Source organism: Lutra lutra, chromosome 1 (assembly GCF_902655055.1).
Source record: "Lutra lutra chromosome 1, mLutLut1.2, whole genome shotgun sequence".
NCBI lineage: Eukaryota > Metazoa > Chordata > Mammalia > Carnivora > Mustelidae > Lutra > Lutra lutra.
The window spans coordinates 23110759-23126759 of record NC_062278.1 but is presented as its reverse complement, the minus strand read 5'-3'; the positions used below and the strand labels follow the sequence as shown (position 1 = coordinate 23126759).

The 16001-nt window shown below is 32.9% G+C and overlaps 1 protein-coding gene across 2 annotated transcripts in view; it reads left to right on the top strand.

Moving 5' to 3' along the window:
* The window catches only part of NCAM2 (neural cell adhesion molecule 2), a 532785-nt gene that overhangs the window by 288015 nt on the left and 228769 nt on the right, over positions 1-16001 (top strand). For both annotated transcript variants that reach the window (XM_047721657.1, XM_047721668.1), the window contains exons 2-4: positions 7629-7703; positions 11020-11226; positions 13625-13768. In XM_047721657.1, the coding sequence (XP_047577613.1) occupies positions 7629-7703; positions 11020-11226; positions 13625-13768 (426 nt within the window). The remainder of the gene's footprint in view (positions 1-7628; positions 7704-11019; positions 11227-13624; positions 13769-16001) is intronic.

Here is a 16001-nt window from a genome sequence, read left to right as displayed (position 1 = left end):
TGCACCAACTTGCACTCCCACCAACAGTGTAAGAGGGTTCCCCTTTCTCCACATCCTCTCCAACACTTGCTGTTTATTGTCTTGTTGATTTTTGCCATTCATTTTTATGGCCATGTAATATTCCATTATATCTATCTATCTCTCTATCTATCTATATCTGTATCTCACATCTTCTTTATCCTTTATGGACACTTGGGCTGCTTCCTTAACCTGGCTACTGTAGATAATGCTGCTATAAACATTGGTGTGCATGTATCCCTTTTAATTAGTATTTTTGTATTCTTTGGGTAAATACTTAGTAGTACACACATTGATTTATTATGGACTTTCTTACAAACCAAACTAAGTCAGAGAGGATGCAGAACAGAAGCAGATTTGAGAGAAACTTAATGAAGAGTGAGTTAAATTTTGTGAATTTTGTATCAGTGAGAGGAGAGGGTGAGAGAACCTTAGAAATTTCAATTTTTTGCTGGCAAACTAGATTTAATAGATAGTAAAGCCATAACTTAAGATAGAGAATAAAGAATGGAATAAAACAGGAAGAGAATGCTTTTGAGTTTTGATATGCTGATTTCGAGGGTTATAAAAGTTTTTTTTTTAAGTAAATCAGTATAATAGGCATTAGCAAATATGTTTCTAGTTCTCACAAATTATGAGAGGGAGATATATACAAATTTTATATACAAATACATATAATTGACACATGGAAGAGGGGATGATGGACAAATGGAAGCTGAGTTCTGAGTGCTTACAATGAAGCCAGACTACACTGAATATTTAAAGAATATTTATGTGAAGGGTATAGTGAAATAAAGATCACAAGCACTGAGCACAAATTTTTGGATTCAAATCTGGCTTCACCATATATTGGATGAGTAACTTTTAGGATGGAATTGATTAGATGGGGTCTGTAACTTGACAGGAAAGGCCAACTGAAACAGAAGCATTAAGGAGGTAGACCAGTTTCTTTTAAAAGAACCCAGGTGATCTAGCAACTGGTGTATTTGTTTTGCTACCTTAGGATGGCAAAATTGAATTCAAATATAAAACAACAACAACATGGAGTTGAAGAGGAATTACACTAAAAAGCTTAACTTCATCTTTGTAAACTTAGATGAAGAATTTATTTAAAAATAATTTTCAGGGTGTGGATGGCTCAGTTGTTAAGTGTCTGCCTTAGGCTTAGATCATGATACCAGGGTCTTGGGATCTAGCCCCACATCGGGCCACCTGCTGGGTGGGAAGCCTGCTTCTCCCTCTCCCACTCCCCCTGCTTGTATTCCCTCTCTTGCTCTCTCTCTGTCAAATAAATAAATAAAATCTTCAAAATAATAATAATAATAATAATAATAATAATAAAATTTTCATAAAATATTCATAGCCATCAAATTTCCTAAAGTATTTGAAGATAGTCTTTCTTTCTTATACTTCCAAAGTTCTGAATTTTCTTAAACATTTTCAAAATCTAGTAAACCACTTAGACTGTTGTAATATGGTGACATGGGAATTCAATAATAAAAAAAGTAAGTAATCTATGTACCTAGTTCTCTTAAAGCAGATAAGTTTTAAAATGTTTTCAATCAAAAACTGAGAAAAATCATACTAATTTGGCATAAATAATTTATAAGGACTTTCAGTGAGTAAGATTCCTTGAGAGTTTCTGTAATTAGTAGGTAAGTGCCTTAGTTCTCCCAGCTCCCTGGATGTGGAGGCCAAGGAGTAATAGTGCTTGCTTGAAAAAATGTTACAAGTCCTTGTACCAAGATAAATCAGTGCCTTAAGTCTTTCTGTGTGTCTGTTGAATTTTAAGTGAATCCAACTCTGCTTTGTGTCAGGCATATAGTAGACTGATTAAGTTGTCAGTTTTTAAACCTCTGTAGGTGATAAACTGGCCATTTTAAATGCCATTGTTAAATGTTGTATCAAATTGCAATGGGTCCTTGGGCCCCTCATGGAACTTAGAAATGCCAGTGACTTCATTGTATTTATATTCCTATAAATTAAAAAAGCCTCTTTTGAATATCTGCTATTTGATATGCATGGTTAAATTATTAATTTAAGCTTTGTTATGACAGCAGTTACCTTTGTTAAAATGTTCCCTGTGTTCTATTTTGAGAAATAATTTTCATTTAGGAAATAAACTGCAGTTCCATATATTCCCTCCATTAGCTCTTCTCCTGATATCCTTTTTCACTTTGGTGACCTTTGTTTCACTGAAGTAGAAAATCTTAACGTCTTTGACTTTTTTGCTTTTTACCATTTTTCTAATTGATCAAAGAGGTAACTCCTATTAAGATCTTTCCTTGTTACATCCATTGCTGTCTTTCCATATTCTTTGCTACCAGCTAATGCAGATACTCAACATAGCATACTCTGAAATGCTTGTCCCTTTAATTCAGTTGTCAGTCATCCTATCTTCTGCCTAATCTTTATTAAACGCCAATTTTGTCATGTCAGTATCTATTTATAAATAATTAATGAAGAAAAATTTAAGGTTTGATATTTACCATGGCTTTTGAGATCCTCTGATGTCTTTTCAAAACTTTCTCCAATGATAATATATTACCAATATTATACATGAAGTTAACCTCCTCTATATTGATCTCTAGCTATCCTCTGAATGTTCCTTGAATACCTCTGCCTTACCTGGAATGTCCAGAAGCACATATATTCTTCATATGTCATGGACATATTCACGTATTCACATATGTCTACCCTCTTTCTGTCTACTGCAATATCTATCACATCTTTTTCAAGTTTTTTTGCCCTCTGTGGAGGCTTCCTGATTATAAATCTCGTGATGGCCATATTTGATACATTCCATCTTGTTTTATCATTTTTCATTTTATGTAGTATTAATCTTCCCAAATAAATTATAATTCCTTTGACATTTGGAACTGTGGCTTAATATTTTTATATACCATTGCATTTAAAAGAGTGATTTGCAAAATGCAAATAGTTAATAAATACACTAATTTTTATAGATAATTTTTTATTTACCTAACTCTCCTTAAAAGTTGATATTACATTGATTTATTTGAGATTAGTTCACAGAGGTTACAGATTTATCATGGCTCCACTTTTCAGTCTGTAGGTTTAAGCTTTCTCTTACTTTAAGACTCTATCATGAAGAGGGGTGCCTGGCTAACTCAGTCAGAAGAGCATGTGACTCTTGATCTTGGGGCTGTGAGTTTGAACCCCACATGGCTGGGGTGTAGAAATTACTTAAAAAAAAGAGAGAATGTATTGTGAAGATACTGGCATTTTTTTTCAACGATTCAACCCTAATTCTAATACAAAAAGATGATTTATTGATTAATTTATAAGGAGTGCCATGATTTAATCAATGATGGCCCTTATAGGCAATGAATCATTGAAATACTACACTCTTCACAGTTTTCTTTAAAGTTATTATATCTATTCCAAATACATAAAAAGTAAAACATCAAAAAAGCGTTGTTCAGCATCAGTGAATGCCATTTTATTTTCAAATTCCAGTCCTAAATGGAAATTGTAATTAGAAGTGCTTTTTATTTTTTTCTAAATGAAATAAAGGCTTCATATTGCCATCCACTTTCATTTTTGTGTGTGTAATTTGAAACACCAAAAATGGAGAGATTAACTAGGTAGGTATCAAATATATCAGCCCTGTCCACTTTTCTCTGAACACAACTTTTGACACTACAAAACTTTAATTTTCTTCTGACATTTGGGTCCAAAATGAGACTGTTGGATGTGGCCACAGGTCAAGAATGATTACGAGAAACTCTGGATGTTAAATCATAGAGCCATGATTAAGACATGACCTTAAATTTAATTATCCAGGTTTTTCCTAATATGCACAAGTTTTAATGTATCTGTAGAGGTCAGTTAGAGCACATCTAGTCTTTGGGAAATGTATTAAACTAAAGAATTATGTATTTTCTTTATATAATTTAATACCTGAAGTATAGCAATGTATTTAGTCACCAAAATGTCCGTGGAAAGTATGGTCTTGATTAATGGGTGAATTGATCGTTTTTACTGAATGAAAAATTAACCAAGTATTTTAATATAAATTAACTAATTAATTTCAGGCTCATTTTCATTTTATTACAATGAATAGGTTATCTATTATATCCATCAGCAAATCAGTGTAAAATTACCCAGAATTATATTTAACATTTAAAGTGCTTACATCCTTTGTCTTTTCTATAAACTTTTCCTTAGAAAAACAAATTTACTACAAAGACCAAAAATGGAAAGTGCTTAAATAATAATCAACAGACATTTTTCAAACTGTCTGACATCCTTAAATTATTTTTAAAACAATGAAGTCATTGCACAATTTGATATTGTCAATAAAGTCAGTGTTCTGTACCTGCTGTACAATAAGCTCTTGGTAAGTGTTTATCCATTGTTCTGCTATGTATTCATATGTTATCAGTTTAATTAAAGGAGGAACAGAAGTGAGGTTGATGAGCCTTCACTTTTAGAAATTTACATTTAAATAAGGTAGAGAAGTTAATATAATTAGCTGTTATGTAAGTTTCATTTGTTTAATGAAAATGCCTACTGATCAAAGATATTTATTTGTTGTTACCGTAGAGGAGGCTATCAAAGAACATCTTATAAAGTTATTGATATTTTACTCTTGCTTTGAAGATAGGATATAGCCAGCCATGTGGACAAGTGAGACAGGGAGAGAAAAGTGGAGGAAATAGTTTGAGCGAATCCACATTGACAGGAAAGTAAAGGAGTCCATGGAAAAAGGACAGGGATGATTCATTGTGGTTGTCTGTAGCTTCACAGGGTTGGGAGAGAGTAATTGGAAATAAACTTGGAAAGGCAAGTTTTCTTTCGATTAAAATTTGTGTAATAACTAATTGGGCTAAGCAAATCGACTTTGAGGACTTTTGAAACAGGCAGGTGAAATTAAACAGCTTTAAAAACTTATCCATGCAGCAGCCTGAGAAAAACTTCGTGGAAAGAGAGATTGAAGAGATAAAAGTCACAAAAAGAAATATAGAATCTGATATATCACTATCTCAGATTAAAATAAACATCTCACATTAAAATTAATGAGTACATATATTAGGGGGAGAAGTGTTGGAAATAAATAAGAATGCAGGCAAATGATATTTCAGAGGCTCTATCTCCAAGACTTGAAAATTGATTGATGATGCCCAAAAATGGAATATGAACAGTGAGCAACTTTTGACAGAAGGAAAATAGATTTGGTTTGCACATAGAAAGTTTGAAATTAAATTTTGCTATCCGACTGAATTCTAGCTGAGGGTTGGAAATCACAGGATTAGGTTTTGGAAAAGTGCATACTGAAGATCCCAAGAGAAAAGGAAAAAAAGAAAGAAAAGGGAGGAAAGAAGGAAAATGTGGAACAGAATGGAAATTCCCTTTTTATTTTCAACCATATAATGTCTTTTTTTGCCTCCTTCCCTTCTATCTGTTAGAAGATCTTTAAACAAAAACGAAGCGCCACTCGTGGGGCTCACAGCTCAGCGGCAGACAAACATAACCTGCTTTCGAAGAACTATATCATTAGCCCACATTGCCCAAGATGTTCATAAATTAAGCTCTCTTCAACCTAAACTCTTTAACCTAAACTCAGATCTTTTCTATCTGCCCAGATCTTTCTCAGTTTATAAAACCCCCAACCACATGCTCAGAATTGTGGATCCCCAAAACCTCAGCCATCTCTGCCCATTTAACCTTAATGTAGGGACAGTCTCAATTTCCTTAACTTCTGCAATTTGCTTCTGTTGCCCCATTACACTTAAATTAAATGCACTTGAAGGATTATTTATGCTTCAAAATGAAAAGTTCTCATCTATGAATGCTCACTGGAACTGGCCTTGTTTGTAGCTTGTGGATAACTCTCTAGTCCCCTGGTTCTCCTCTTTTTCTTCCTATTCTTTCTAACTTCTGTGCTTTTCTTAACCTATTTCTCTCTGAAATCTCAGATTTACTTGACCACTTGTTGAGCCCCTGTCATATGCCAAGCGCTCTTTGAGAATTAAGGAATTATGAATAAAAATAAGACCAAGAACTGAGAGAAGAAAACCATATAAGCCAGCCTGTTTCCCAAAGAGGTATCCTGCAAAACAAGGAATGTGTTATTCAATGATGGGGAGTATAAAGAAACGTATTTTAAAGAGCATGTCCAACAAGTCTTCCTTGATCAATAGTTTCTTCTTCTCTCATGTTTTTGATTTTACCTTTCATTTCTTTAAATGTTTTTGATATAGTTGAGTCTAATTCCATTTTTTGAAACTTCGTGGATATGTTTATCCTTTTGAATGTTTTAGTTGACTCTTGCTTTCAGTTCCTTATTTCACTTTTTTTTTTTTTTTGGACAGAATATGAGTTTAGGTTGAAGAGAGCTTAATTTATGAACATCTTGGGCAGTGTGGGCTAATGATATAGTTCCTCGGAAGGGGGTTATGTTTGTCTGCCACTGAGCTGGGAGCCCCCCGTGTGGCACTGCTTTTTTGTTTAGTATTTCAGCTTGGAGGTTCCCAAATGTGTCTATAATTAAATTCCCAAACCTGGGATATGGCAGAGTGTGGTTAATCTGTTTAAACAGAAACAGTTCCCCCTCCTGCACAGGCTAGGAGAGTCCACTCTCTTATCACTGCCCTTTTGCCAGTGGGATGATTTATTCTATACCCTCCTTATACTAAGGGTGAATTTTATTCTGCTCCCATGTTACCTAGTGTGCTACAGCACCCCCTTTTATAGACAAGTTTTGATCCCATCTTTATGAAATCTCTGCACCTTTTGCTTACTACAATCCACAAATTTCCAGTATCACTTTATACTCTGATTTTTAGATTGTTCTTCATTTTTTTTTTTTTTTTAAATCCCTTGATGCTCCATTACTTTTCTGAAAGGCCAGCTATAGGTATCTGGAAGTAAGGGATGGTGGGAAGGGTTTTGGAGCGTGGTCACACTATCTTGCCTACCATATTATTAGAAATATGTCTTTCAATTTGTATTAAAATATAATTCTAAGTATCCGCTAAAATTTTAGAATATTCAGCTATTTTATTTCAAATCGGACAAGCTTATTGAACATCTTTGCTATTTTATTACCATTACCCTAGTTCCTTCACTTAATTTATTTATCTTGTGAAAATAGTGTTCATTCACATTTTTTATGCAGTGTTTTTCATCTTTTCATGGAAATATTTTAGTAGGTAGTCAAAATGCAGTTTGTATTTTAATTGTTATGATGACAGTGTAGGATTTCGAATGAGGTTCCAAATGTTGGACAAACATTTTGTAGTCATTGCCCAATGTGGTGGCACATATACAACCAAGAATGTAAATATGGAAGTGAGTATAAATTGACTCATTTATGTGACAAACAAATTTCAACATGTTATAGTAAATAAGTCCTGTATTTGTTCTGGTTGTGAATTGTATACTAATGGAACAGACATAATGTTGTTAGGTTATATTTTATAATTAGATTGTATTTTATAAAACTTTCATTTCTTTTTATAGGTAATAAAAATTTACAGGGAAAATAATTGCTGTTTGGATCATGTCGTTTATAGATTATGTGATAGAATCTTAGAATTCATGTTGAAAGCTATATTTAATTATGATTTAAATATTTTTTTCAGCTCTTCTTCAAGTGACAATTTCACTTAGCAAAGTAGAGCTTAGTGTGGGCGAATCTAAATTCTTCACATGTACAGGTATGTATTTGTACAAATATTTTCAGATGATAACTTGTTTTATGCTTTAATTATTTAATATTATATATTGGCAACATTTAAATGGTGAAAAACAATCCTCTGAAATTAAGACCTTATATTATCATTGGGTTTATGAGGTTGGGAAGTGTTAATAACCATATTTTGTATGTTAAAAATATGAATTTTATTTCTGTTAATTTCAACTTATTACTTTTGGCTGCCAAACTAGCTCATTTATTTTGAAAATAACTTATCAAATATAATGTATCCACAATAACTTAAATAAATTCAAATAGTATTCTTGTATAAACAGTAATATCAGGATGAATGTAAATATTATAACTGAATTATCTTTGTAAATATGCAATGAATAAATTAGATATGGCACACTGCACTGTAGTTACACCTGAATGAAAACTTTGGGACAAAGCAAATAAAATCCATCCTTATGAAGAGTGAATTTTTTAAAAAGTAGATATTTAATCAGCAAAACTTTTGCAAGAATGTTGGGACTATTAATCAAAAGTATCATATATCATAATACCTGTGGGAAATTTTATGGACCTCATTTACTTTAATCATGCACATGCAGAATTTTTTCAGAAGACATTTAAATACTTAAGCAACAAATTCTAATTCAGAGTACTGTGGAGTTCACAAATGCACACATTCGACTTCTCTTTATATTCATCAAATTCATTTTTATGCACACAAGCCTTCATACCTAAAGTTTTAAATAATATTCATCCAGAGCCCAAATTGCTTTTTAGGGTATTTTAAAATTGCTTGTATTCCTGAATATACCTAAGTAATTCAAAACTGAATTAAAATAGGCATTTCTGACATAAAATGCATCATATAAGTCTTGAGAATCGCATGGTTTATCTAAATTATTATTAAAATTAATAAAATTGAAATAATCGTAACATTTATAAATAACATATACTATGTTATACATATTACATGATATGTAGGTATAATATCACATTTTATAAAAAACTAATAGAAGCCACGGTTCTTCCTAAAGGTCTAAATTGATAGGTCTGTGAATGCTTATTTTTGCATATTGACAAATAGGCAGAGAATAAGTGAAATATTGGTTCAACATCATTTATTATGTCAGCAGAGCTTTGTCATAAGAATGTAGATCATTGTTTTAAATCTCATCCATATTTTGTATACACAAATACACAAATGCACACACACAGCTCATTGTGTCATAGATTCACAGAGTAATGAAGTATTTTGAAATTGAAATTGTATTATTTTCTTACATTTGCATATCACAGTGATTTAAATTATATAATGTTATTACCTCTGTAGGTATTACATAAGGTCAATTAAGACATAATTTAAAAGAATGAATTCATATCATTTAGTGTGCTAAGTTTTGCTCATAAAAAAGGCAAAATAATGAAACATTTTCTTTTCCTTATATAAAGATGTATAATCAAGAGCCATACTGTTGTTATGGAAGTGGCCTTACATATATATATATATAAATATATATATACATACATATACACACACACACACACACACACACACACACATATATATATATATATATGTATATGTATATGAAACTGAGTAGTAAAACAAGAATAAAAAAAAATGATGTGGGAAACCCCTGCAAATCAGAATGCTCTCATCTGTTTTTCCTACTACAATGCTGACCAAGTTGCTATGACTCTGAAATTTCTTGACACACTAAAACATAGACATCTAAACTCAGTAAAATAAACGTCTTAAATTTACACTGTCAGGGGGTCAGACCCTTAGAAGGCTAAATAAGAGTATGTCATAAATAGCAAAAGAATTTATATACTACATTTTTAAGAAAATAAAAAACTTTAATGTTATTTATCAGTATCTCCAGTAGTCTAGTCTTAATAAAATAACATGGAAAGTTTCACTGGAGATTATTATTTACTAGAGATGTCATGAAAAGAGAATCATGACTGACTGCTCTATGAAAATGTGGTATAAATTCTCCATGATAATGAAATTTTATATCATATTATTAAGAAAATGGCCAAAATATTTCACAGAGTGTTCAATATAATTTGCTGTATAAAATGAAATTTTGTAATGTTAAATTCAAAGTGCTGCTCATTGAAATTATTCATTTGAACTTCTCTGTGGAGAGGGAAATCAAGCAAATACCTCCCCCAAATGAGTCATCCCATAACCACTATGGTTTTATGGTTCTGTCCAGAAAGAACTGAAGATAACATAACTAAGATCCATTTAAGATATAACTAAACCATCTTTTATACTTTTTGCTCACGCATGTCTAATTTGATATGGAAAGCACAATAATTTGTTTCTAAAGCCATTTCTTTGGGAAAAAATAAGATGGAACAATGTTTTTCAAAGTGGTCCTGCAGATGTTAACTTTATGCATTTTACCCTGATACTTTTGAGTTAATAGTGTATACTGCTTCCACAAATTCTCTCTCAAGGAATTAGGTGAAATACATCCTTCAGGTGAGTAAAAGCAAACATTGGAAGCTTCAGCTTTTACGAAGAGTATATTAACCTGGATTCTGAATTGGAAAACTTAAATAAATGTTTACCCTGTAATGATTTGGTTGTAATTGCCTAGCAGTGTAAGTATCGTTTCAATGCATTCTAATTATCATATGATTAAATAGTTAACAGTTTTATATTAAAATGATGAAACTGTTCATTTCAGTTGAGAAAAAAGATTAGGGCTCCATTTTGAAAAACTGTTATTAGCCTTATCTGTACAAGTTTAACAACTTGGGAAATTAATAATAAATTCAGTATTATCAAAAACCAAGGTTTATTTTGTATAGGATTTACATTGTTATGAACTTTGCTTTATTGGGGAAAAAAAGTGCTATCTCCTGACCCTGGCAAAGAGAACTGGGAACAGGGGAAATCATGTTAGTAATCGTGTTTCTGTTCAGATATATCAAACATTTTTAATTTATGTCTGACTCAGTGGCCAAGCCAGTTTTATAAGTTAACTGTAGTAATAATTAATAAATTGCTATAGTAAATTTTCAACTATCAGAGCTTAAATACCATGCTGTCAGTTTCCTGTAGAACTTTTGGGTTTTGCTTATGCAAACAGGACTGAATTCTCAACATTGGATAAATAAGGATGAACATGTGTGCTAACATTTGTGTTTACTTTGAATTTTGTAAGATTTTCAGACTTCCAGCCTTCTCCTATTTACATTTTTTCCCCCAATTGTTAAAAGTTGTCACATAATAGTAAATGTCAATGCCAAAATAAACACTTGCAACAGATTTTCAAACATATCTTGTCCGTGGATCTTTGCAGCAATTGGTGAACCTGAGAGTATAGATTGGTATAATCCTCAAGGAGAGAAGATAATTTCAACACAGAGGGTAGCAGTGCAAAAGGAAGGTGTCAGATCACGATTAACCATCTACAATGCAAATATAGAGGATGCAGGGATTTATCGTTGTCAAGCAACAGATGCCAAAGGACAGACACAAGAAGCTACAGTTGTTTTGGAAATTTACCGTAAGTCATGCATTTATTAATTGATTAAAATGTGGCTGTGAGCAAAAAAAAATGCATTTAATAAAAACTGACACTCATGAAAACTATGTGCTAGACAATATCCTGAGACCATTACAAATATCAGCTTATTTCTATTTTACCATAGTGTATCTCTAAAATAGAATAGATAATAAGAAATAGTAGATTTAATAAACACATAGATGGAGCCATTTCCATTGGTTAAATAACAGAGATGAAAATGATTTAATATTCTCCAACCATTGAAAATCTTTTGGGTGAGTAGAGAACATTATTTAGTATTATGAAATTTATAAGGATTACTTTTTCACACTAAAATAAAAGGTCAGGACTAGAACAAATGAAATTGCATATATGATAGCAGTGACCAGTCTAGAATGAGAATGGAGGAAGGGTCGGTTAACATGAGTAAATACAGAAAAACTGCAAACTCATCTAGTGGAGAATAATATCTAGCTGGATTTGTCACCATCAGAATTTTATTAATAAAATTTTCCATGCTTGCACTTCATCTTATGACTTGAGATTGACTGCCTTCTACATTCTTTCCCCCTTCTTACATTTAGGAATCATTAACCTTTCTTTCTTTCTTTTTAAGAGTTATTTACTTATTTTAGAGGAGGGGAAAGGGCAGACAGAGAAGGAGAGACAGTCTTAAGCAGACTCTTAGCTGAGCAGAAAACCTGACACAGGGTTGGACCTCATGACCCTGAGATCATGATCTGAGCCCAAACCAAGAGTCACATGCTTAACCAACTGTACCACCCAGGTGCCCCAAGAATCATGAAACTGTTTAAGAACACATTAAAGCCTGTTGACCCCCTAGGCTTGAAACCAGGCTCTATCACTTCCTTTTGTGGCTTTAGCAAATGTCTACCCTCTCTGTCTTCAGTTTTGTCATCTATAAAATAGATCTAATAGTATTGACTACCTCATACGTAAAGCTGTTTTAAGCACTACATTAATTTTTAATATTATATAAAGTTTTTAGAACAATGCCTTACAATTAATATGTGATAGTATTTCTACTACATTAATGAAAAATATCTGAAAAATTATAAAATTTTTAAAAATACTAACTCAAGGTACCTCTTTCTTTAAGTTTTATTATTACTATTACTACTATTACTGTAGAAACAAGATACGAAAAAAAAAAAGGCAAAGCATTCCCACAGCATGACTTCCTCCTTGATCTCCAGTGCAATTTGCTGGCACATTACTGATGTTTTTCCTGATTTCGACTTTGCCCCGACTCCTGTTAGTTTCAAAACTCCTAAAGAAAAAAATGGTATAGCTATTTATATGATCCCCACTGTACCTATTTCATAAATAGAAAAAAATAAATTGAAGTGATCATTTCACAGACATAGTATTTGGAAAGATTTTTCATTACTTTGAGTGATGAAAAGGAAGGTGCCTGATATTTTGTTTGTAAACTAAAGAAATGACTTTTTTTTTCCTGGCAAGAACAATGAATTACTTTTGTGAAAATTTCTCAACAAGCATAAAGACCCATATTCTTTCATTCATTTGACACACTTATTGGGTGTCTATTACCTGGCAGGCAATATTCTAAGTCCTAGATGCTCCGTAAAAAGAAAATGTCACTGGCACTTGGTGCTTATTATTTTAGTAAACAGAAAAACACAATGAATGAACTTAGACAAATACATGGATGCTAGATAGACATGCTATAGAATTCTATAGTGAAGAAAATTAGTGTGGTAAAGAGAGGGAGAGTTGAATTGGGAAGAGAGAAGTTTATTTTATCTGTGAAGGTTGAGCGGAAATCTGAAGGAATTCAAAGGAGCACAAGGCCCGAGGATGGGAACAAACCTGGAGTATTCAAGGGACTGCAAAGAAGACAGTTTGTCTGGATCACAGGGACTAGGAAAGGAGAGAAGAAATCAGGATCAGAATTGTGGGGCTGACTCCAGTTCACACAGGACCTCGTTCGGCATTATGTGGACTACGAATTTTCCTCTCAGGGAGATGAGAAGTTCTTGAGTAGAGGAATTCTTTTTTTTTTTTTTTTTTATTTTAAGATTTTATTTATTTATTTGACAGACAGAGATCACAAGTAGGCAGAGAGGCAGACAGAGAGGGAGAGATGGGTGGGGAGGAGGAAGCAGGCTCCCCGCTGAGCAGAGAGCCTGATGTGGGGCTTGATCATGGGATCATGACTTGAGCCAAAGGCAGAGGCTTTAACCCACTGAGCCACCCAGGCACCCCGAGTAGAGGAATTCTTACCCGGCCTAAGGTTTTAAAAGATCTAGCGTTAGCTGATGATTTCATCATCGCATCAATCAGATTTTGGAATATGTTACTGGGAGAAGAGAGAAATAATACTTTTGTGGTTTGTTTTACTTTCTTGAAACAGAAAAACTCACTTTCAAAGAAGTGGTATCTCCTCAAGAATTCAAACAAGGAGAGGATGCCGAAGTGGTTTGCCGCGTTAGCAGCTCACCTGCCCCTGCTGTCAGCTGGTTGTATCATAATGAGGAAGTCACCGCTATTTCCGACAGTTAGTATTTTGGTAACTCCCTAAATTATATGTTCTAATAATAGTGCAATTTTTAAAAAGACTCAGTCTACCTGACTGCGTGTAGAAATTTTATTTTTTGGATTCCAAGCATCTAACACTTAAACTCTGAAGTTGGGAGTTGGCAGATAATGGACCTTGGGCTCAATTCAGCCCCTCTGCTGTGTTTGTATGGTGTTGTGAGGTCACAGCCAAACCTGACCATTACATAGTAGCCAGGGCCACTTCAGGGACAAGGTTGAGTAGCTGTGACACAGATGGAGTGGCCAAAAAAAAAAAAAAAAACTACAATATTTATCATTTGGAGATTTACAGAAAAGGTTTGTTGACCCCATCTTTTTAAGAAAAAATTAGTATAAACTGTATAAGGATAATAAGCAAATGAAGGACTCAGTCCTGATGCATTCATATTTGACACATTACAATTCAAACATCATCCTCTGGACTCATCTATGTAATGTTAAAATAATATCTGTGTGAACCCTCTTTATTATTCTGACGGTGTTCTTTCAAAGACACCTACATATTCTAAATATTATGGTAAGATGCATATGGATAATAGATGGAAAAATACATTCATTCAAATTGTCTTCATAATTTTGATTCAGACTGAGCTAAAATTCCAGAATAATATGACATCTGAAATTGAAAGCATAATTTGCTTACATTATGCTACTTTACCATTGTGCATTGGGAGCAGTTTCAATTTAGAATATTTTTCAATGCACCTGCATTTGCAGAGAGTTATGAAATAATTGAATCTTTTCAAATACTTTCCACCCTGGATGATTCTGTTGTGTGCTTCTAAGAGCTAAAACTTATAGAATAAAGGAGAGAAAGCAGATAGTATCTATTTTTGAATATGTACAGAGGACATGTCATAATCACGTTTAATAGTCATTTTTTAAATTTTGAGACAATTTCTCTCATCATAGCATTTTCAGCTCTTGTCACTTATTGACTACCTCTCTCTTTTTTTCTATTATAATAAGTTAGTGAGAAATCATACTTTATTTCCTCTTATTTTATTTCAGGATAACTACTTTATATTTCATTAGCTCATCACATGAGTACTTTGTGCAATGTATTTTCAGCTATTTTTTCCCTCAATAGTAAAGAAAAGGCAGTTCTTTTATAGCAGTTAGATGACAATGTCTAAACATTTTCAGATTGCCTCATCTTAGGCTTCAAGTGTACATCTGGTTTATTGTAAACCTTAATTACATGAAGGTTTTGAAATGAATTATAGTTTTTAAAAGACACAGAGAACAAAAGCCTCAAAGCAGAGATTGATAGTTAAGTGTGACAGTAATGGAGGAGCGCTACTCTGTGCTATTGCTCACACAGTTTTTTCCAGTATCCAGGGACAAGATGATTTGAAGCTGGAATGCCATTACGGCTCTACTCTTTCCTTGGCCTGGCAGCTTTGAATTTTCTAACAGCTCTGTATCTAATTCAGATTCTCTCTCTGTAAACAGTGGATTATTATCTCCAATTTCAACAATAGTTGTGAGTTTCAAATAAGACTTGCACATAATAAATATTTGTTAAATGAATGAATTAAATATTTGCGTACGTATGTTTTGCCACACAATGACATTTATCTTTCTCCTTCCTTCTCATTGAGTTTTTAAATCTTGAGAATCAGTGTTACCAGAATGATATGCACTCAGGTTATAACTAGAATAAAAAAATTGAATGTAGAGGAAAGTGACCAGTCTAGAGTAAACCTGGCTCAGAGTTGCATGGCAAGCAAAGAAAAAAAAAGGCACATTTTTTTTTTTTGTCTTTTTAACTTTAGAATATAAAGTATTTATGTGGACTGTGAGGAAGGACAAACTTTTCTAACCTTTTAATATTGGAGAAACACTCCACATGGTTCATTGTTGAACAATTTGTGCATTCATAATGGACTTACAAGAAATAATATTCTTTACCTGATTATACCTTCAATGGCCCCTTTATTAGAGCTAATGGAAGAAAATTAAGTTTATAACTATGAAAGGAACATGTAAGGGGATTTGAAATAATGTAGTGTGTCCAGGTAACTTTCTGAAGCTTTAACATGGTATGTGAGTAAAGTTTGCAGGCTCCAGATGACATAATGAAGGTTTGAAAATGTCCATCTTATTAGCCATGCTTTTGGTAGCAGCTGTATGGCAGATATTTATAATCGAAATCCCAATAGGATATTTGAAGTGGAGGTTTTCCATGT